The sequence below is a fragment of the Aquarana catesbeiana genome, linkage group LG01 (genome assembly GCF_042186555.1).
Source record: "Aquarana catesbeiana isolate 2022-GZ linkage group LG01, ASM4218655v1, whole genome shotgun sequence".
NCBI lineage: Eukaryota > Metazoa > Chordata > Amphibia > Anura > Ranidae > Aquarana > Aquarana catesbeiana.
The window spans coordinates 111,149,581-111,171,967 of record NC_133324.1 but is presented as its reverse complement, the minus strand read 5'-3'; the positions used below and the strand labels follow the sequence as shown (position 1 = coordinate 111,171,967).

Below are 22,387 nucleotides of genomic sequence, written 5' to 3'. Positions count from 1 at the left end.
AGTTCCTGGGAGCAGTGCTTATTACTACTAGGGGCTTTTTTTTTTTTTTTTAATTGGATTAGCCCCTTCAAATATCTATACATGATAGCATGTTTGTTTGTTGAATAGGTGCTGCATTAGTCCCAGTTCGCACTGGTGTGCTGTGTAATATCACATGTGATTTGCAATGCACTACTGTGCAAATCACATGCGATGTCTGTGCGATGCGAATTTGAATTTGCATCGCTTTCGGACCAAAGTCGTTTTTTTTTTTTTTTTGGTCCGCACCAGAATCTGGTTGCGTGGGTGTTCGCACCCATGCGATCTGATTCATGTCCGAACTAACAGTTTGCACTGTGCTATGCGAACCAATCTGGGGGTGTCATTAAAGTGGTTGTATAGTGTTTTTTGTAACTTTTACTTACAGGTAAGCCTATAATAAGGCTTACCTGTAGGTAAAAAAAAATATCTCCTAAACCTGTACGGTTTAGGACAGTGGTTCTCAACTCCAGTCCTCAGGACCCACCAACAGGCCAGATTTTAAGCATTACCTTGGGGAGATGCAGATTAGAATACTGCAATCACTGAGCAGCAAATTATATCACCTGTGATGTATTTCAGTTATCTTGCAAACCTGGCCTGTTAGTGGGTCCTGAGGACCGGAGTTGAGAACCACTGGTTTAGGAGATATTCCCCTCGCTATGTGCCGCTGACTGCAGCGGTGCATGCGCACAGGGGATTCTTGGCTGAAGGCCCGGCAACTGCCGGACCTTGCCGGGTAAGAAATCACATGTGCGGGAGTGATGACATCGCGGCTCCAGCCACTCACAGCGCTGGAACAGCGATACCCGGAAGACACGCCGAGGCAACATGACAGCTCCCTCAGCGTGGACCAGGTAAGATACCGACGCCTCGTTCTAAGGCAAGTATGCGGTGCATACTAGCTCATTATGCCTTTTGCTTTACAGGGGTTAAAAAAAAATAAAAAATTTTTGCGGGTATACAACCGCTTTAAAGAGGGAGTCCCGCGAAAAAAAACAATTTTTAAATGTCAGCAGCTACAAATACTGCAGCTGCTGACTTTTAAAATAAGGACACTTACTTGTCTCAGGGTCCAGCGATGTCGGCACCCGAGGCCGAACCGTCACTTTGCTCTCGGGGGCTGCCGCCATCTTCTGTAAGGGAATCAGGAAATGAAGCCTTGCAGCTTCACTTCCTGGTTCCCTACTGCGCATGCGTGAGTCGCGCTGTGAAATCAGAACGGTCCCTGCTGTCTCTGGGATCTGTGTGTGTCCCAGCAGACAGCCCGGGGGGACGGGAAGTGGCGTAGACTCCCGTGGGAGTCTATGCCTGGAAGTGGGAGCAAATACATGTATTAGACAGGTATCTGCACCCCCCCTCCCCCCTGAAAGGTGCCAAATGTGACACCGGGGGGGGGTTCCAAAAACCGGAGGTTAAATTTTTGTGTGAACCTTCGCTTTAACTTTGTACTGACACTCCCAGCGGTTCGCATATGGCAGTGTGAACCACTGTGCGATTCAGGTGTGATGCGTTAACCCGCACCGGATTCGCAGGGTTCCCGCATTGCACCAGTGTGAACTGAGCCTTAATGTTAAATGTCTGGATCCCTGATTTCAGTTGGGCTCCTTTCACGCTGCCACAACTTGAAAGTTGCGCAATTTTACCACAATTTCAATTTTGAGGTCTATGGACCTCAACTCGCATCAAAGTCAGACCAAAGTAGTACAGGGACTACTTTGAAGTTATGAATGGTACTCATTGAAAATCATGGGGTACAACTTGTCATGCGACTTTGCAGTCCCAAGTCTCAGGACAAGTCGCACAAGTGTAAAAGGGACCTTAAGGTTTTTTATGTGTATTCTGATGCTATCTGGATTCTCTTGGTGTCAAGCTGGAAGAAAATATTGAATCTAATTTAGGGCTTGATGCTGGATATCGGGTATCTGATGATCTTAACATTATTTTATTAAGCTGTTATCTTGCATGATAATGACATGTCCAGGTACAATTCTGAAGACTATTTGATATTTGTATCAGTATTTGGAAATTGTTATATAGAGTTGTCTTATTTTACATCAGGTGTTTGCTTTGTTTTTTTTAAACCCTCCTAGCCAAGAAGACCTTTTATGAGATTTAGAAACCCTTCTTGTCCCCAAGTCTGCTTGTATATTTGCAATAATCCTCATTTTTCTATATTTTTTTTAGCAAACCCCAATTCAACATTTTGTGACATTAACTAGAGTATTTCTCTCTTGTCTTTTTATAGTTGGCTCTCTGTCATCAGAAGATCATGACTTTGACCCTACAGCTGAAATGTTGGTACATGATTATGATGATGAGAGAACTCTTGAAGAAGAAGAAATGAAGGAAGACGGAAAAAACTTCAGCTCTGAAATTGAAGATTTAGAAAAGGTTTCCGTTAGCTTGATTTTTATTTTATGTAATTTTTTTTTTTTTTTTTATCAATTGTGCTTAACCACTTCCCGACCGCCGCACGACTATATACGTCCTAAGTTTGAACGGGGATATCGTTGTTATGGCAGCAGATAGCTGCCTTAACCCCGGTATCCCCGTTTTCGTGCGGCGGCCGGCTTTCAGATAAAAGTGGTCCCTGCGGCGGATTCGCCGCGAGATCACTTTTATCGGTGGCGGGAGAGGGACACCCCCCCCCCCCGCCGCGATCCGGTGCCCACCGCCGCTTACCGGAGCCGTTGGTAGTGGCGGAGGCGATCGCGTCCTTCTGCGTGGTGTGTCTGGAGACGAGTGAGGCCAAGATGGCGCTCACTCGTCTCCATGACACTGCTGGGCGGAAGCGACGTCAAAACGTCACTTCCGTCCACGCCTCTTAAAGGCATATTTTTTCAAATGTCATTTTTCTAAATGACTTTTTTTTTTTTTTTTTTTGCATTTTAGTGTAAATATGAGATCTGAGGTCTTTTTGACCCCAGATCTCATATTTAAGAGGTCCTGCCATGCTTTTTTCTATTACAAGGGATGTTTACATTCCTTGTAATAGGAATAAAAGTGACACAATTTTTTTTTTTTTTTATAAACAGTGTAAAAATAAATAAAATATTTTAAAATAAATAATAAAAATAAAAAAAAAAAATTTTAAAACCCCCCTGTCCCGACGAGCTCGCGCGCAGAAGCGAACGCATACGCGAGTAGCGCCCGCATATGAAAACGGTGGTCAAACCACACATGTGAGGTATCACAGCGACCGGTAGAGCAAGGGCAATAATTCTAGCCCTAGACCTCCTCTGTAGCGCAAAATATGCAACCTGTAGAATTTTTTAAACGTCGCCTATGGAGATTTTTGAGGGTAAAAGTTTGACGCCATTCCACGAGCGGGCGCAATTTTCAAGCATGACATGTTGGGTATCAATTTACTTGGCGTAACATTATATTGCACAATATAAAAAAAAATTGGGATAACTTTACTGTTTTATTTTTTTTATTCAAAAAAGTGAATTTTTTCCAAAAAAAAAGTGCGCTTATAAGACCGCTGCGCAAATACGGTGCAAAAAAAAGTATTGCAATGACCGCCATTGTATTCTCTAGGGTGTTAGAAGAAAAACCATATATAATGTTTGGGGGTTCTAAGTAATTTTCTAGCAGAAAAACCTGTTTTAAACATGTAAACACCTAAAATCCAAAACGAGGCTAGTCCTTAAGTGGTTAAAGTGATTGTAACGCTTCGATTATTTAAAAAAAAAAAAAACCAAACATGTCATACTTGCCTCCATTGTGCAGCTCGTTTTGCACTAAGTAGCCCCATTCTACCTCTTCTGGGGGCTCTCGCGGCTCCTCCCAACATCAGATAACCCCCTAGGAGAAGCGCTCTTCCGGGGGGGGGGGTTACCTTGCTGGCACGCTCCCGAGTCCATCATTCGGCGTCCACAGCTGCCGAATGTATGATTCGGCCCCGCCCCCCCCCCAGCACCCGCGCCATTGGATTTGATTGACAGCAGCAGGAGCCAATGGCTGTGCTGCAATCAACCTATCCAATCAAGAGCAGAGAATCCCGGGCAGAGGGACAGCGCGTCCCCGTCGGGTGAAGTTCCAGGGCTCAGGTAAGTAAAATGGGGAGGCCGGTCACTGCCAGGTGTTTTTTCACCTTAATGCAACTATGCATTAAGGTGAAAAAACACCAGGGTTTACAACCTCTTTAACCACTTCACTTCCGGCCTATAGCAGAATGACAGCCGGGAAGCAGTTCAGGTCTCCTGACTGGGTGTTATATGACGTCCGTCAGGATAACAAGCCAGCGTGCGCCCACAGGCGATCGGTGTTGTGGTCTGTCAGTTTGACACACCACAACTCCGATCTAGGTAAAGCACGTCCGACGGAGGCTCTTTACCACGTGATCAGCTGTGTCCAATAACAGCTGATCGCAGTGTAAACAGGAAAAGCCGTGTATCGGCTTTTCCTCTCGCGTCTGACAGACGCGAGTAGAGGAGGGTTCTATTTGTGTGAACAAAATAACAATCTCGTTTGGGTACAGTGTTGTATGACTGCGCAATTGTCATTTAAAAAGCGACAGCGCTGAAAGCTGAAAATCGGCTTGGGTAGAAAGGGGGGAAGTGCCCTGTATTGAAGTGGTTACAATGGAACTTTACACATAACAACTTGATAAAAATATTGTTCAGCAAGTAACATACATTGCACATTATTATAATAAAGTAGAACTATATGCAAACCCTTTTTTTTTTTTTTTTTTTTTTTTTTTTTTTATATATATATATATATATTTGTTTTTTCGCCCTCTGTGTCCCATTGCGGAGATTTTCCTTCACTTCCTGTCCCATAGCCAAACAGGAAGTGAGAAAAAATCCTTGAAAATTTAAGCGAATTCCTTGGGGACTCCCATGTCATCAGAACTGGTGTCCCCATTAGAATATTTCCCCTCTTACTTTTCTGGGGACAACTTGGGATTTTCTTTTACTTTCACTTTTAATGGCAAACAGTACAAATAGACAGGGTGAATCTCCCTAACTGGGTTAGACATTTCTAATCATTATTTCTGCTCTAATCTAGGCACATTATCACATGGCAGACTTGATAGCAGGTCAAAACTGTCCATCTGTGAAGCATTGATTTTAATTATTATTTTTTTTTATAGTAACTTTCTTTGCTGTGTGGGGTCTGTCTTGCAGGCTTGTAAGATTATTTTTTATCAAAATAGTTTTCTTTGGCTCACATGAACACTAATTTTAAAATGTGCTTTGCAGGAAGGAAACATGCCTTTGGAAGATTTATTAGCCATTTATGTCTATGAGCCTGCAGATCCAGTTATGGCAGGATCCAGCGTTGGCAGCTCTCCCAGCGAGTTGGCTGATGAGCTCCCTGACATGACGCTAGATAAAGTAAGTAGCAACAAACTACCCGCCTTAGGCCTCTTGGTCCAACTTTGACGTGATATTTAGAAAAAAAAGTAAAACCTTAATCTATAATCAAATTAACAGGGATTGCGCAGAAATGTCTAGGGGGTTCTAGTCATTTCAAGGTGCAGTTGACATAAAAGGGCATCTTTCAGTTATCCAGAATTTTGTAATTTTTGACAGAGGGACTTTCTTTGTTCCGTCTCCTGCTGTTGCCATTATGAAGAAGTTTTTTTGGGTTTTTTTTTTTTGTCTGTTGGACCCAAGTCTTGTATCCTTGAGACTTACTTCTGGTGTCCCTAAGTGTTTCCCATTCAGAAATATAGGTTTTGGGTAGCCTGCCCTTAGTAGTGCCCTTTCATGCAATAAATCCATGAAATGTATTATATTGCCAAAAGCATGTGTACATCTCCAACTTTTTGAGTTAAGGCATTTCAAGTGAAGGGTACGATGAATGCTGCAGCACACAAAGACCTTTTGTGCTCTTCATACTATTTGGGTAAAATCCTTTTTTCTGTTCTGTACTGTGTACCTGTGCACAAAGGTAGCTCCATAAAGACACAATTTGGTAGATTTACTAAAGCCAAATCCACTGTGCACTTGGAAGTGCAGTCGCTGTAGATCTGAAGGGAAGATCTGAAATGAGGGGAAGCTCTTCTGACTTATATCATCCAATTATGTGCAAGCAAAAATGCTGTTTTTTATTTTCCTTACATGTTCCCCTCAGATCTACAGTGACTGCAATTCCAAGTGCACTTGTAGTGCACAGTGGCTTTGCCTTTAGTAAATTAACCCCAATGAGTTTGGTGTGGAGGAACTTGAGCCCTGACTTCAATCCCTAGAAAGCCTTCTCCGAAGAGGGGAGACTGTTATAACTGCAAAGGGGGGTGGGTAGATTAGGAATGTGATGTCCATTAATCTCATAACTGTGCAATGGTCAGGTATTCACAAACATTTGGTCATATAATGTAGATTGAAAGGTTATTCTTTCAGCTCTACTATACCTTTGATTGCAGTGGAACAGTTGGTAGCTCTATTTTTGTCTTCTCAGGAGGAAATTGCAAAGGACCTTTTGTCAGGTGATGATGAAGAAACACAGTCTTCAGCTGATGATTTGACTCCATCCGTCACGTCACATGAGACACCAGACTTTTTTCCTCGACCTTTAAGATGTAAGCATTTTAAAATATTCTTTTACCTACATTCAGAAATCTTTAGAGAAAACAAATAAAAAAATATAATCAGTGATTTTTTTTTTTTTTTCTCTATTGATGGACACAAAAATGCAGAAACATTTGTTTAAACTGCCTCCTACAGAGGTTGGAAAACTTGACAAGCATGAAGCTAACTATTCTTTAGTTGCTATATAGATTGTGGTTTCTTCAGCAAAAGCTTTGGGGACCATACCTGGACCCCACAGGACTGGACACGTAGGGCTAGCATGGAAGTTGTCCTTTAGGCACTGGGCTTTACATTGTGGTGCTTTCCAGACCTTCGTGTACTGTTAGCTGTGGAGCACTTTCCAGGACCAGAGCCATGGCAAAAACGTACTTGTGAATCTGAAGACTCGCTTAGTAAATAAAGATGGTGAGGTAGCTCCTGGGGCTTCAGCCCAACTATTTGCACCATTAGGTGTCACTTAAAATTGAGGCTGCTTTTAGGCATCCAAACTGTTTCTGAATTTCTGTCCCTTAAAAGATGAGAGAAAACCTTTTTATATTTCCCAAAACCTTTTTGTTTTTCATGGAGTACATTGAGGGACACAGGTCCCACCTGTCTATATTTATTTATTTGTTTTCTGGTCCTTAGTACTGCTTACTCACAAAACTGAAGCATGCTCTATAGAGGGGTTGTACAAGGGTTTGCTTAATTTTTCTGTTTCCCAGTGTGCAAGCCTCCATAGGTGGCAATATAACCCAACTGTTTCTGAATTCTTTTGTTCCCCAGTGAATTCCAAGAAAAACGTATTTTGTTGACCATAAGTGACCTTTTCTGCTAAAATGACTATATTTAGGATTCTTCATATCCACACATGTAATATTACTGTAATGTTGGCTAAACTGAAAGTACAATGCAGACATCTTTCTGGTGTCTATGGCAAAAAACAGGCATTTTCTGTGATTGCTGAAAATGTTCTTAAGCTGAAAAAAAAAGAATGCTAATGCAGCCACAACAGCTGAAGGTTTTGTAAAAAGGGTTTTGCTTATATCTCTAAATAGCACTAAGAGGCATGTTGCAAAAATACCTTCCTAAAATTGGTCCACAATTTGTTTTTAATATCAATGTGATTTACTAGATATTGGAGCTTAAAAGAAGACAGTAGTCTTGCCCATTTTATTCTAAATTTGTCTTTGACCTTATGCGTAGCAAATGCAGCATATGATGGCGATAGAGAGTGGGAAAGTGAGGATTTGGAAACGGAAATTGGAAATTCTTCAGAAGATTTAAGAAAGGTAAGTGTGTGTTTTATGGGCTTTTCCATCACTGCTTGTGGATAAAGGTATCGGCTGCTGGGCTGCATTTTATTATGCAACTGTTCACAAATGTTTGCTTCAACTTGCTGAATGTAGAAAGAGTGGGTTCCTCAATTCAAAAGACTTTGATGGTAAATGGTGTTTTATCTTTCTGTGTCTTTTAGGAAATAATGGTTGGTTCACAGTATCAGGCAGAAATTCCCCCTTTTCAGGGACATTACATGGCAGATTTATCTGGTAAGTTGATGGACATTTCATCTCGCATAAAGCAGCATTTTGTAAACAATACTTTGGAATGTATTGTGAAATGTCTGGGGAAAGCTTTTGTAAGGCAGGCCATACACAATGCAAATTTCTTGCCTGCAACCGCAGGTTGTAGGCATGAAATTTGCATGATTCCCCCATCAACACAGCGCTGACGGGGGAATCCCTCCTGCCAAACAATTGTCTGCTCCCGGCGGATGAGGGAAGCCATCCCTGCCGGGAGAAGACAATGATCATCCCTCGTAGCTATAGTGGCCGCTGGCAATAATTGCAAGAGATTCCGGTAGGCTGTTTGTACCCAAGTTGATCAATCGATCAACTTTGTACATTCAGCCTGCCCGTTAACATTTCAAATCAGGTTTGAACTGTGTATGGCCAGCCTTAATCACAGCCGTTAGAGAGGGTGGCATAAATAAAGACTACATAATATCTGTTTATAAAATGCATTACAGACTACGAACACCAAGATCAGTTGATCTGGAGTCCAGAAGTTGTTCCAGAGAGCAAAGTGGAGGACTTTCTGTTGGAAACCATGCAGATGGACAAGAAGAATATGCACAATAGAGTATCAGATGGGGTCATCAAAGATAACGAACAGGTGACTTATTCTTTTATATGTTGAGGGACTTTTTTTTTTTTTTTTTTTTTTTTTTTTTTTTACATAGTAACTCTGGGAAACAAAGTCTGCTGTTGTACCACTGTTTTGGGGAAAAATTTGCTGTTGCACTAAATTAAATCTATTCAGTTTAGAGAGGGAGTGAAACTAGCATCAGGAGCTAGTCTGTTATCAGGCTCAGACTTTGGAACACTAAAATTAAAATATGGATATTGGCAATTGAAGATCTGCTCTGTTTTGTTTCTGTAAATCATTTCGGCAGCCTGCTTCTACTCCAAACTTGCAGTTACATTTGAGAGAGCTTTAGCTGCCATATTGGTGATTGACTCCTATTACTGGAAACTGCCCTGTTCAGGTCTGTAGTTGTGTTAAAAAAATAACGTTGGCTTGCCACCCAAGTCAATTCTGGCATTTCTCTCATACATGTAAAAAATCATCCTCTTCATCTTTTACATTTTTTTTCTTGCTAGAAAATTACTCAGAACTCCCAAACTATATATATATATATATATATATATATATATATATATATATATATATATATATATATATATATATATATATATATATATATATATATATATATATATATATATTAAAATATTAGCCGAGAACCTAGGGTAGGGATCTCCAAACGACGGCCCTCCAGCTGTTGCGGAACTACACGTCCCATGAGGCATTGTAAAACTCTGACATTCACAGACATGACTGGGCATGATGGGAATTTTCTGAACAACTGGAGGGCCATAGTTTGGAGACCCTTGCCCTAGGGAATGGTCATTGCAATTTTTTATGTCACAGGGTATTTGTGCAGCATTTTTTTCAAACGTGATTTTTCTTTGTTTTCCTCAAAAAAAAAAAAACAAAAAAAACTTTTTTATAAATTAAAACAAAACACAATATTCCCCAATTTTTTTGGTATAATGTGAAAGATGTTACACTGAGTAATAGGATATCTAACATGTCATACTTTAAAATTGCGCACACTCGTGGAATGGAACCAAACTTCAGTACTTAAAAAAAAAAATCTCCATAGGCTACGCTTTAAATGTTTTTACAGATTAACAGGAGGTCTAGCGCTAGAATGATTGCTCTCGCTCTAGTGTTCACAGTGATACCTCACATGTATGGTTTGAAAGCCATTTACGTATGTGGGCGCAACCTACATATGTGTTCGCTTCTGCGTGCGAGCACGAGGAGACCAGGGGCGCTTTAAAAAAATTTTTTTTTTATTTTTCCGCTTTCCCTTTTTTTTCATTTTTTATTTTTTGATCACTTTTATTCCTATTAGAAGGAATATAAACATCCCTTGTAATAGGAATAGGGCAAGACAGGTCCTCTTTACAGAGAGATCTGGGGTCTAAGTCCCCACATCTCTCCTCTGTGCTGGAAAGCCTGAGATCCAAAAAAAATCAATCTGTGGCTTTCCAGCTAAAAAAACAGCAGTGTTTACATTTGCCTGCGCCGGAAGTGACGTCATGACGCTGCTTCTGGCCTCTGAGGGTCATGGAGATGGTCGAGGACCCTACCGTCGCCTGTAAAGGCAGCTAAACAGCCACTATGATGGCTTGATATTGCAGGGAATCACCGTCTGAAAAAACCTGATATCTGCATGATGCCTGCAGGCATTATCCAGATATCTCCACTCAAAGTCACCATCGTCCTATGACGTTAACCCAGGGGAAGTGGTTAACACTACAGGAGACTGCCACTGTTTATGTTCAGAATGTTCATGAGCAGAATTATTCAATCATATGGTTGAATTTGAATTCACTGTGTCATTTCCATTTTGCAGGCTCTGCATGAGCTCTTCAAGTGTGAATACGACTTCCCAGAGGCAATGGAAAGATTTTGCAGTAGAGGAGTATTACATGGTAAGAGCTCAAGATTGCATTGGTTATTGCCTGTAAACAGCAACAAGCCATACAAAGAAAGGTCCATGCATAATATTATGCACCACCCAAGAAAAACAACAAAACCGTATTTTGTCACAATACATAGTTCAGTAAATATTTATCCCTCATGCACATCAGTACACCAAGTATCGTCTCTTGTGAAAATCAAGCGCCTGCCACACATTCCTTCCGTCTCTTCAATCTCAGGAGACCATGGGTCAAATGTCTTTATAGTAACAATCCGGCCCAAATTAAGGCCACAGGTGCCACCCCTGGTATTGCCAACCAACCGCCCCAGACTTTATCAAATTTATATGGGTTACCTTTATGTTGGTATATTAACTTTTCGTATCTAAGGGTGGTGCCCATTTAATCTACCCAGACTGCATGGAGGGTACAGTCTGCGTAATCCAGTGCATCAGGACAAGTTTACAGGCCTGAAATAGAGCCCTGCCAGCGGCCTCTCTAATGTGTGTATCCTGTATTGCTTGCTTCCTCCAGCACACCCTGAAATGTAGAATTTCAATTAACGTTTTTTTTTTTTTTTTTTTTTTGTCTTCGTTACACTAACGTGTATATGGTAGATTTAGTGATGTCCTGGCTTCTGCCTAATAATTAAAAAAAAAAAAAAAAAATGTTTCTATTTTTTTTTTTTTTTTTTTTTTTTCTTCAAGTGCAAGAGGTTGAGCTAGAAAATTTACACCAGTTCCTGCTAGTCTAATGTACTAAATATAGGCTTTATTAAGTGCTCCTTTTATGGACCCGCCATGTTTGCAATATGCCAGTCAGGGAAATTAATGCTAATTCTCTGTTTGTTGATGTAGCGTTCCACTAGCTAACTACTTTTTCTGGCTCATCAATATGTTTGATGATCTGGGGGTGACAATTTGGGCTGTAAGAGTGGATTACACCTGTTACTGCCTTTTTCATATGGCATTTGGAGTGGCTTAGCTAGGGAAGTGATGTGTATAAGTGTGTGTGTGTGTGTGTGTTCTCTGTGCTCTAAACATAGGTTCCTGAATGCTGCTCCAGCGCCAACTCTTCTAGGCCTTGTTTTGATGATGACTGCTGATTGCCTTTGGTGCATGGCCAGCTTAAAGATTGGGGACTGTTCAGCCTTCCCTCTGCTTAGCCAGATTACCCACAGAAAGGTCTACCTCACTGATTTATTTTTATTCATTTTATTTATTTATTTATGTTTCTTCAGAAGAGTTCAAGCCTTGGACTGAGGAAGAATGTAGAAATTTTGAACATGCACTTCTAATCCATGGGAAAGATTTTCATCTAATACAGAAAAATAAGGTAACTTACTAGATTGTACATTGATTTGTAATAACAGGGATGTGCATCAATGGTGCTGGTGATTGCGCATGGAGAATTTTCAGTATTTTGGATATCTTAATTCATTCTGTGCTAATCCTTTTTTGCCATACTGTATCAGCTAAGTTTAGAACTCTTGGCAGAATGAGCACAACAAAGCCCTTTCATGGCCCACCTCCGTGTATGGCTAATTTTATAGACATACCGCTTAAGTGTCACTCTAATGGCATTTAAAAATGATATTGTGTGTGTGTGTGTGTGTGTATATATATGTATATATATGTATGTATATATATATATATATATATATATATATATATATATATATATATATATATATATATATATATATATATATATATATATATATATAAAAATATGAGAGATTCTCACAAAAGTGAATACACATTTTTGTAAATATTCTATTATCTTTTCCTGTGTCCACACTGCAGAAATGACACTTTGCTACAATGTAAAGTAGTGAGTGTACAGCTTGTATAACAGTGTAAATTTGCTGTCCCTTCAAAATAACTCAACACGCAGCCAATATCTAAGCCCTGGCAACAAAAGTGAGTACACCCCTAAGTGAAAATGTTAAAATTGGGCCCAAAGTGTCAATATTTTGTGTGGCCACAATTTAATTTCCAGCACTGACTTAACTCTCTTGGGCATGGAGTTCACCAGAGCTTCACAGGTTGCCACTGGAGTCCTCTTACACTCCACCATGATGACATCATTGAGCTGGTGGATGTTGGAGACCTTGTGCTCCTCCACCTTCTATTTGAGGATGCCCCACAGATGCTCAATAGGGTTTAGGTCTGGAGACATGCTTGGCCAGTCCATCATCTTTACCCTCTGCTTCTTTAGCAAGGCAGTGGTCGTTTTGGAGGTGTGTTTGGGGTTGTTATGTTGGAATACTGCCTTGTGGCCCAGCCTCTGAAGGGAGGGGATCATGCTCTGCTTCAGTATGTCACAGTACATGTTGGCATTCATGGTTCCCTCAATGAACTGTAGCTCCCCAGTGCCGGCAGCACTCATGCAGCCCCAGACCATGACACTCCCACCACCATGCTTGACTGTAGGCAAGACACACTTGTCTTTGTACTCATCACCTGATTGGCACCACACACGCTTGACACCATCTGAACCAAATAAGTTTATCTTGGTCTCATCAGACCACATGACATGGTTCCAGTAATCCATGTCCTTAGTCTGCTTGTCTTCAGCAAACTGCGGGCTTTCTTGTGTATCATCTTTAGAAGAGGTTTCCTTCTGGGATGACAACCGTGCAGACCAATTTCATGCAGTGTGCGGCATATGGTCTGAGCACGGACAGGCTGATCCCCCAACCCCCCGCCCCTTCAATCTCTGCAGCAATGCTGGCAGCACTCATACGTCTATTCCCCAAAGACAACCTCTGGATATGACGCTGAGCATGTGCACTCAACTTCTTTGGTCGACCATGGCGAGGCCTGTTCTGTGTGGAACCTGTCCTGCTAAACCACTGTATGGTCTTTGCCACCGTACTGCAGCTCAATTTCAGGGTCTTGGCTATTTTCTTAAAGCCTAGGTCATCTTTATGTAGAGCAACAGTTCTTTTTTTCAGATCCTCAGAGAGTTCTTTGCTATGAGGTGCCATGTTGAACTTCCAGTGACCAGTATGCGAGAGTGAGAGTGATGACACCAAATTTAACACACCTGCTCCCCATTCACACCTGAGACCTTGTAACACTAACAAGTCACATGACATCGGGGAGGGAAAATGGCTAATTGGGCCCAATTTGGACATTTTCACTTAGGAGTGTACTCCCTTTTGTTGCCCGCGATTTAGACATTAATGGCTGTGTGTTGAGTTATTTTGAGGGTGCAGTAAATGTTATACAATCTGTATACTTACTACTTTACATTGTAGTAAAGTGTCATTTTTTTCAGTGTTGTCACATGAAAAGATAATAAAATATTTACAAAAATTTCATGGGTGTACTCACTTTAGATATTTATATTTATATTATATTCGGAACTAAACCCATTGATTTAACTCTTTTGAAAAACTGTTAAATTCAAGGCATATCATGAATGATAACTGTCACATTTTGCTTGTGCTCGCAACTGAAATAACAAATCACATGTTCAGCACCATGGCAACTGCATCATACATCATACATTGGCTAAGATGGCCGCTTCTTTAGTGGAAAAGGATAGGAGCGTTGCATAGAATATAGGGGAATTGTGTATGTAAAGGTAAAAAAAAAAATCAGCAAATCTAGAGTTTCACTCGACGTGCACATTTGTAACATTTCTAGATCCAGAGTCTGCTATTCTAAGCTGTCAAAATAATCATATGTGAAGGTGCAAAAGCAGCTGCTCATTCAAGCTGCCTTCAGACCAATTCAAGAATGTGTCATTCAGATCTTTAATTCCCAAGATGACAGCCTGTGACTGGCAGGTCTAGAGTGGGAAGAGCTGAGTACCCTCACTAATTTTGTTTTGATTGTTGCCCTGCTGCATCCTTCAATGGCATATAGTAATGGTTTTTGAAAAGCCGTGAGACCATCACCTTACTCTGTCCAGAAGTTTTTATTGGATTGAAGTTCTCATTATTTTACCTTCTTCCACTACCCAGGTGAGAACCCGCACAGTAGCTGAATGTGTAGCTTTTTATTACATCTGGAAGAAATCGGAGAGATATGACAATTTTGCCCAGCAAACTAGATTTGGCAAGAAAAGATATCACCATCATCCTGGAGTAACGTAAGTTGATTTTAGTCTGGAGATGTATATGTATGTTGAAGTGTTTTTGAATTGGGTTACAGGGTTTTTACATTCCTAAAATAATGCCAACAACCTATAATCCCAGTGATTGTTTGTCACCTTGTGTGAAGCCTGTGATGGGTTGGTTTGCTCACTAAGCAGAAGGCTCAGCCACATGATATTTCCTGTTTTAGTCTGCACCTGTAAAAGTAAACCATAACTGAATAATAGTTAAATTGCTAAACAGCCATGTACGATAAATAAGGGCAATTGTTTATGTAAAAAAAAAAACAAAAAACGTGTTTTGTTTTTTTTTTTTTTTTTTTTTTATCCTTAGTGTCTCAGTATTGGTGATTTCCTGATCTCTGCAGACTCTTTGCAGCCACATTATGTGTGCATACATGCACTCCAGTGATGGTTGTATGTAGGGCTGAAACAACTAATTGATTCATCGACATCTAATCGATTATGAAATTAATCGATTACTATTTTCATAATCGATTGATTGGCCAGTAACATAACGTGGTTAAAAAAAAAACTAAAATGAGCCCTTTATAGTACGAAAAAGAGCAAATAATCCCTACTGTAACTATTTCTCTCAGTTCTACAATAAAAAAAAACAAACCCCTTACAGTAGTGATTTGCTTTTTTTTTGTACTATAAAGGGCTAATATTAGTTTTTTTAACCTCATTATGTTACTAAACGTCTTTTGACCTGGTTCACATCTATGTGTTTTTTGGTGCTTTTTGCAGAAACGGACTACAGTTCATTTACATGGTTTCCTATGGGACACGTTCACATCTATACTTTTTCAGCCGCTGCATATTTGGAAAGTGTCAGTGACTTTTTTTTAACGCAAAACAGTGCTTTTTTGTTTCAATATACTTCAACGGAGAAGCTGCAGAAAAGCATGTAATGCATTTTTGCAGCAATTTGTGTTTTTTTTAATCTGCCCAACAACAAATTGGCCAAAAAAATGCAAAAACGCAAATCACCACAAAATCATGTGCGCAAAAATCAAAACGCACAGCAAAGAGCACTCCAGAAACAGATCAAAAGCAAACTGCATACCCTGTTTCCCCGAAAATAAGACCTAGCGTGATTGTCTGTGATGACTGCAATATAAGCCCTACCCTGAAAATAAGACCTACAAGGACTTTAACTAGGGCTTATTTGGGGGGTAGGGCTTACATTGCAGCCATCACCGACAATCACGCTAGGACTTCTTTTCGGGGAAACAGGGTAGGTGTGCACCGAGCCTTATGCTGGCCACACCGATCAATTTTCAGATGAGAATATTCAGACGAAAAATCTTTGTGCATTCGATGAATGAAAGAATGTTTGAAATTTTCCCTTGTTTTTAACATTCTGTTTTTAAAATAATTGTAATTTCTGAACGAAAACCACACACACTGTCTGTCTGATAATTTCTTTCATGAAGAAGTTTCCTATTTCCAAATTTTCCCATCACTGTGGTTGAAAATGAACGTCGATTTGACCTCGCCAACGATTAGAAAATCGAATGAACGTTCTTATCTCTCCTCTAATAGTATATACAGTATATCTCTTCTGTCATTCTCAGAGTGGATTAGATATTTTGCTCCCTAACCATATAGTTGGTTATTTTTATTTACCATTGCATAGATATATTTAAGAATAAATTGCCTTTTTTTAAAAACTTTACATATTAACTAAATTATACACCACACTTTTTTTTTTTTAAGGTTATTAACCAATTAATCGAAACAATCTGCCAACTAATCGATTATGAAAATAATTGTTAGTTGCAGCCCTAGTTGTATGGACATTTAGTGAAGATTTCCCCATGGTGACAACAGTGGACCATGCTTGTGTAATGTTGAAACAGCCAGATGTAGTCTCTATCAGATGCCCACATGACAGGGTAACAATGAGAGAGCACATTTAGGCTGGCCATACATTATACAATTTTCTTTTAGATTTACCAAAACCATATAATATAAGGTCAAACCTAAACCCTTTCAATGTGTGTGCAATCAGGCAGGCCCTTGCATTATATAGTTGAAGGTAAATCTAAAGGAACTTGAATAAGAAAATTGTATAATGTATGGCCAGCTTTAGGATATGGAGATGGGGTGTGTGTGTGTGTGTGTGGTTTGGTTTTTTTTTTTTTATTATAGCTGTGGGTTTCGAAAAATGAACATCTTTTAAAATCACATTAACCATTTATCCTCTTCTGCTCTGGAAGCTTTTACCCCCTTCATGACCAGGCCCTTTTTTGCTATTTAGCACTGCATTACTTAAACTGCTAATTGCTTGGTCATGCAACTCCTGGACCCAAACAAAATGTAGATCATTTTTCACAGCAGGCCACGATGTATGGTCTGCAGTACATTGCGAGTTGGCGGTTCACAAGTGGTTTAAAGCTGATGTAAAACTTAATGGCTAAATCCTCATACAAGATTTAATTCTAGTTTTACATTGCTTTGAACCCCTAAGGGCTCATTTACACGTGATTGGGGGGAGGTAGTAAAACCCTGTGGCTGAGCTACATTTTTAGTGCCCCTTAACTGCTCCCCCTTTTGCTGCAGAGACAACGGCCTATGGTGTACAGTAACGGTGCAGATTTTTAGCACTGTCAGCTGAACTCTCACAATTTCAAACCTGCATTTCCGTGCGACTTCGGGGGCGATTTGAAAGACCTCTGTGTGGGTTCATGCACAGATGTCTATTGAAATTGCCTCTGAAGTTGCCAAAAGTAGTGCAGGAACTACTTTTGGGAATCGGTGCTGCGACACAAAGTCAGCGTTGCACCAATTCAGACGGTGCTGTTGCCGGCAATGGGCTCAGATTTGGTATGCGATTTGACATGTCAAATCGGTCCAATGTGAACGGGGGCTTAAACCTGGAAGCTGATTGGTTTCTATGCACAGCTGCACCAGATTTTACACCCTCCAGTAAATCAGCTACATAGAAAATCTTTTCCCAGTGGACCAACTGAACTGTTTTGTTCCCGTGGTTCAGCTGAATTTTAGCCACATCTGATCTGCTAGTTTGTCACTTGTTTCCATGTGAATTCACTGTTCTTTCTTGTATTTAGGGATTACATGGACAGATTGGTAGATGAAGCAGAGGCACTTGGAGGAGTTGAGCATCCATCAGCCTTAACCTGCCAGAATAGGTCCGAGTCCATGCCTGACACCCAGCTTAACATTCTGAATATAACTGCGAATGACCTTACAGGTGGGTCATCATTGCAATTAACTTTTTATCCTCTGTAAAATAGGATGTGTATAGGACAGTACCGAGCGTGTTTACTGCATACCCGAGAAGCAGCAGTAGATATATATTTATAGTTGTCTGTCCCTTGATTCTTTCAGCACTGACGCACAGCGTGGCCAACGTATGCAATTCTACAGACGTAAACTGTTTAAATGATGGCTTCCCATCGCTAGACTCATTGCCCCGAGGCTCAGTGAACCACGTGCCTGTCGGCACAGAAGACCTGCTCAACTTGCCCAGCAATGGCGAAAGTGATTGCTTTACCTTGTTTGAGACTGGATTTTATCCTCCTGACCTCAACCCGGTGAGCTTATGTGGCGAGGAAACGGAGAGGCCGGCAAAAAGGATAAAAATGGGGATCTCCGTCCCAGAACCCTTCATCAACGACGTGTCTGTAAATAACCTAAGTGTAGACTTTGACAACCATGCGCACCATATTACCAGTGCCAAAATGGCTGTATCCATGGCAGACTTCAGCAGTCTTTCTGCAAATGACACAAATAGTTTTATAAGTTCGCACACACTACACCATACAGCCCTGCAGTCGGAGTGACTCCATCCTCCTACGAACGTTCTGTTTTGGGGACGCAGCCGCCGCAAAATCTGATCATAAACTTCGGGTTTGCTTAGTCTTTCACTGGAAGTTTGAACTTTTCACTATGACATCAGTGATGTCTTTGTATGTAAAGAACTATATCTTGATTTTTGTCAAGAATTTAACTTTTTTTTTTTTTTTTTTGGTCCATTCAATGGGAAAATGACAATGTTCGGCAGAGTTGGGAACTCGGATTATGATCTGGGAAAGCAGCTTTTAGGCTTAACTTCTAATTTTCTTTCTTTAAAATTTGGTAGATAAACTTGGTCTCCATCTAAAAAAAAAAAAAAAAAAAAAAAAAAAAAAAAATAAACCAGCACAGGTTCAGGATCTAAGTAGGCGACTCTTGATGTAAGCTTTGTTTTACAGCAGAGAGTTCAGTGGATAACCAATGTTTACAGGTACCAGTCCCTTCCCTGCTAAATGTAGCATTTTTTTTGTTTTTTGTTTTGGGGTTTTTTTTTTTTTGTTTGTTTTTGTTTTTTATTTAAAGCAGGACTGGAAATTCTAATTTGAACTGCACAGCCTCACCCTTCACGATGGTTTTTTTTTTTTTTTCTTTAAGCATACCATTTCATAAGAGATATAAAAGAAGAGCACTTGAGCTGACCCCAAGACCAGCAACTACAGCTGGTGTATGGGACAGTATACACTTCACCATGTTTTTTGTTTTTGTTTTTTTTTTTTTGATAAATACACAATGTTCTTTATACTGCCAGAGTGGATCTGTGTACCGTAGCTGAATGTGTCTTCTTCTGTCTCTTTTTGCGGTGTTGTATTTTTCACCAGGAGAAAGGGAGTGCTACTTGTCCAATTTTTTTTTTTTTTTTTTTTGAAAATTGTAAAAAAGGAAAAAAAATAATTACACATTAATCTGTGTATCTTTTATGAGGAAGCAGATACTGTCCAAGCTTAAAGTGTATGTCGAGGTGTTCCCAAATTTACCCCCAAGATCTGCATATTCCTATTTAATGTCGCCCCACCATTTTTTTTTTTTCTTCTTATACCTTGTTCCTGCTGTGAGAAATGGCTTTTTAATAAAGCGGAGTTCCACCCAAAAGTGGAAGCTCCCCTTATCTTATCACTACCGTGCGATCACCCAGAAGTTTGGCCCTCTTCCTCCTTTCCTCGCAGCCGGGCCATTTGGAAAGCGCAGCACGATTCACAGATGCGCAGTAGGGGACTGACTGTAAAGCCATAAGGCTTCAATGCCGGTCTTCCTTACAGACAATGGCGGCGGCAGCACCTGAGAGCCGATGGAAACATCGGCTGGGGTGCTGACACCGCTAGATTCCATTACAGGTAAGTGTCCTAATATTAAAAGTCAGCAACTACAGTGTGTAGCTGCTGACTTTTAAATGTTTGCTGGTGAGGGGGGACTCTACTTTAAGCCCTGTGACAATAAGAGCAGGTTTGTAAAGTTTTTCTGCAGGAGCACCTACTTAAGGGGGGGTCAGTTCCTGTTGACATTGGCACACAGCAGAACTATATTTCAGAAGAGACCTTTCTCTATGTGGTATGTAAACAGGCTCTTGGGAGTCAAGGCAGCAGCATTTGTTTTGCTGGGAGAGAAATTGAGTGGGATACGGCTGACTATGCTGTTTGGGCTGATAACAGTGCCTTTGCTACACTAAAATCCCAAACAGGAAGTCGGAAGCTCACTGGATTTCTGGTGGATAAACGGGTATTTTTCTGTACTTGCTTTGTTTTGAAAGGGATAAAACATGAATATGCATATATTGCAGAGATTTGCTGCATATGTGTTTTTTTTTTTTGCCCAGACATACACTTTAAGTGATAGAATACACATCCTAGTTTACATGAAGGCACTCATTTTTATTCTGAACCTTTTCAGACTGGTGTGGGTGGGCGAGGTTTTAACCAAGGCCTGGATGTACTGCTCCCTTTTTCATTTTGCTTGCTTGTTGCATCAGATACAGCCATGAACTGCTAGTTACTTAACCTGTGATTCACGTTTATTTAGAACAGATCATAATAGAAGGGTAAACCTTTTGTCATTGCCCATACATAAATACTGCTGAGCAGCCCAAAGCTTACCAATACATTACAGGCCTAGCCAGGAGGTGTTAAGTTTGTGTGCTCCCTTTGTAAACTTGCCACAGAAGAGATCATTTTTAAAAGTGGGAAAAAAAAAACAAAAAAAAAAAACTGCACATGTCCTGTGTGCTCCTCTGCCAAAGAGTCCTTCATACTGCACACTTTTTGCAACTGTCTTCTTTATTCTACCGCTGCTCCAGATAGGCTCAAGTGTTGAGAATGTTGTCTCCATAGTCCATCCGAGGAATGTGCCCATTCACCGTTCATTCATGGCACACGTTTTGGGTGTGTGCAGAGAGCATAGATCATAGCTAGATTTTTCAGAGGGAGGGTATTTATTAAACTTACTGTGAACTGCATTGGAACCGGTCCTGAGCGACTGCTGTTTTTTGAAGGATAATTAAGTTTACACTGCAGGCTTTATTAGGCTGATCAACAGTGGGTAATAACATACCTTTCCCGTGTTCTGTATGCAGTTTTATTTTTGCCTAGTTATGTTTTTGCTTATTTTTATGTAGTATTTAATATGAATTCCTGCCTTTGCCCACGCTTAGTGTATGTAAATCCTTAATCTATTTTCTTCTTTTTTTGTATGTTTGTAATCCTCTCGTATACAGTTTTCTTTAAGCACATTTTTGTGGCTGTTGAAATGTTTCTCACCTAGAGATCCTGCCAGTAAGCGCATTTGCCGTTGAAGGCTGACGCTAGCCCACAACCCCCCCCCAGTCAGCAGCAGCACTGTCAATAAAGCCAAAGTAATACCGCTCTAGGAGAGTGACCGACTCACATGTTGTGAACTGGAACCCAGAGTGCTGCGCAGCTCGTCTGTGAGATTCAGTAACACACAATTCCAGAATATTGCTGCACACCTTTTTGTATCTTTATTGAAGCATTAAAATGACATGACAGGAACATTAAAAGTCGACACGTTACCAGTAGAGTTGCACGATTAATCGTTAAAAAATCACGGTCTCGATTCAACCCCCCTCACAATTTTGATCTGTCATTTCCACGGTTCTTTCACATAACAAGTGCTGAGCTGTTCTCTGCTTACTAGCAGTTGTAAAAAAAAAAACAAAAAAAAACACCATGGCAAATGTTTATCAACATTTCTCAGCACTGGGAGATGAAAGGATACATTTTGGTTCTTCTAGATCAGAGGGATGAACTGCGGTCTGTAAGCACTTAAAGAGTAAGCCTTTTTCTGGCACTTGTTGCCTACAAGTGTCAGTGTTTGGACCCCCAAACATTATATATATTTTTTTTAGCAGAGACGCTAGAGAATAAAATGGCAGTCGTTGCAATATTTTATGTTGCATCGTATTTGCGCAGCGGTCATTCAAAGACAAGTTTTTGGGAAAAAATACACTTCAATTAATTAAAAAAAAAAAAAAAAAAATTAAACAGTAAAGTTGGCCACTTTTTTTTTTTTTTTTTTTTTAATGTGAAAGATGTTACGCCGAGAATCGTGATCCCTATCTTGGGCAAAAAAATAGATTCTCATTTTATTTTTTCCAGAATCTTGCAGCTCCAGTTACCAGTAAGCTCTAAATTTAGTCATACCTGTGATGTCATTTTAATGCTTTAATAAAGGTACCAAGGAGTGCAGCAATATTCTGGATTTGTGCATGTTAACAGCAGCATTGTCAATTTGTCATGCACCCTGCTTCATTGCAGTCACTGGGCTACAGGGAGAACATGTAGGCCTGATGGGCAACCCAACAGCCAACTGAAAGAAAGCATACACAGGAAGCTGACAATGCTGCAGCTG

General features: G+C 40.4%; 1 protein-coding gene across 2 annotated transcripts in view; it reads left to right on the top strand.

Moving 5' to 3' along the window:
- The window catches only part of MIER3 (MIER family member 3), a 38,593-nt gene extending 16,421 nt beyond the window's left edge, over window positions 1-22,172 (top strand). For both annotated transcript variants that reach the window (XM_073623001.1, XM_073622994.1), the window contains 11 exons: window positions 2,267-2,412; window positions 5,232-5,366; window positions 6,433-6,553; window positions 7,749-7,834; window positions 8,020-8,092; window positions 8,572-8,717; window positions 10,531-10,609; window positions 11,838-11,932; window positions 14,574-14,701; window positions 17,782-17,924; window positions 18,062-22,172. In XM_073623001.1, coding sequence (XP_073479102.1) covers window positions 2,314-2,412; window positions 5,232-5,366; window positions 6,433-6,553; window positions 7,749-7,834; window positions 8,020-8,092; window positions 8,572-8,717; window positions 10,531-10,609; window positions 11,838-11,932; window positions 14,574-14,701; window positions 17,782-17,924; window positions 18,062-18,516 — 1,560 coding nt within the window. In that variant the 5' untranslated portion in view covers window positions 2,267-2,313 and the 3' untranslated portion in view covers window positions 18,517-22,172. The remainder of the gene's footprint in view (window positions 1-2,266; window positions 2,413-5,231; window positions 5,367-6,432; window positions 6,554-7,748; window positions 7,835-8,019; window positions 8,093-8,571; window positions 8,718-10,530; window positions 10,610-11,837; window positions 11,933-14,573; window positions 14,702-17,781; window positions 17,925-18,061) is intronic.
- Window positions 22,173-22,387: the final 215 nt, after the last annotated feature.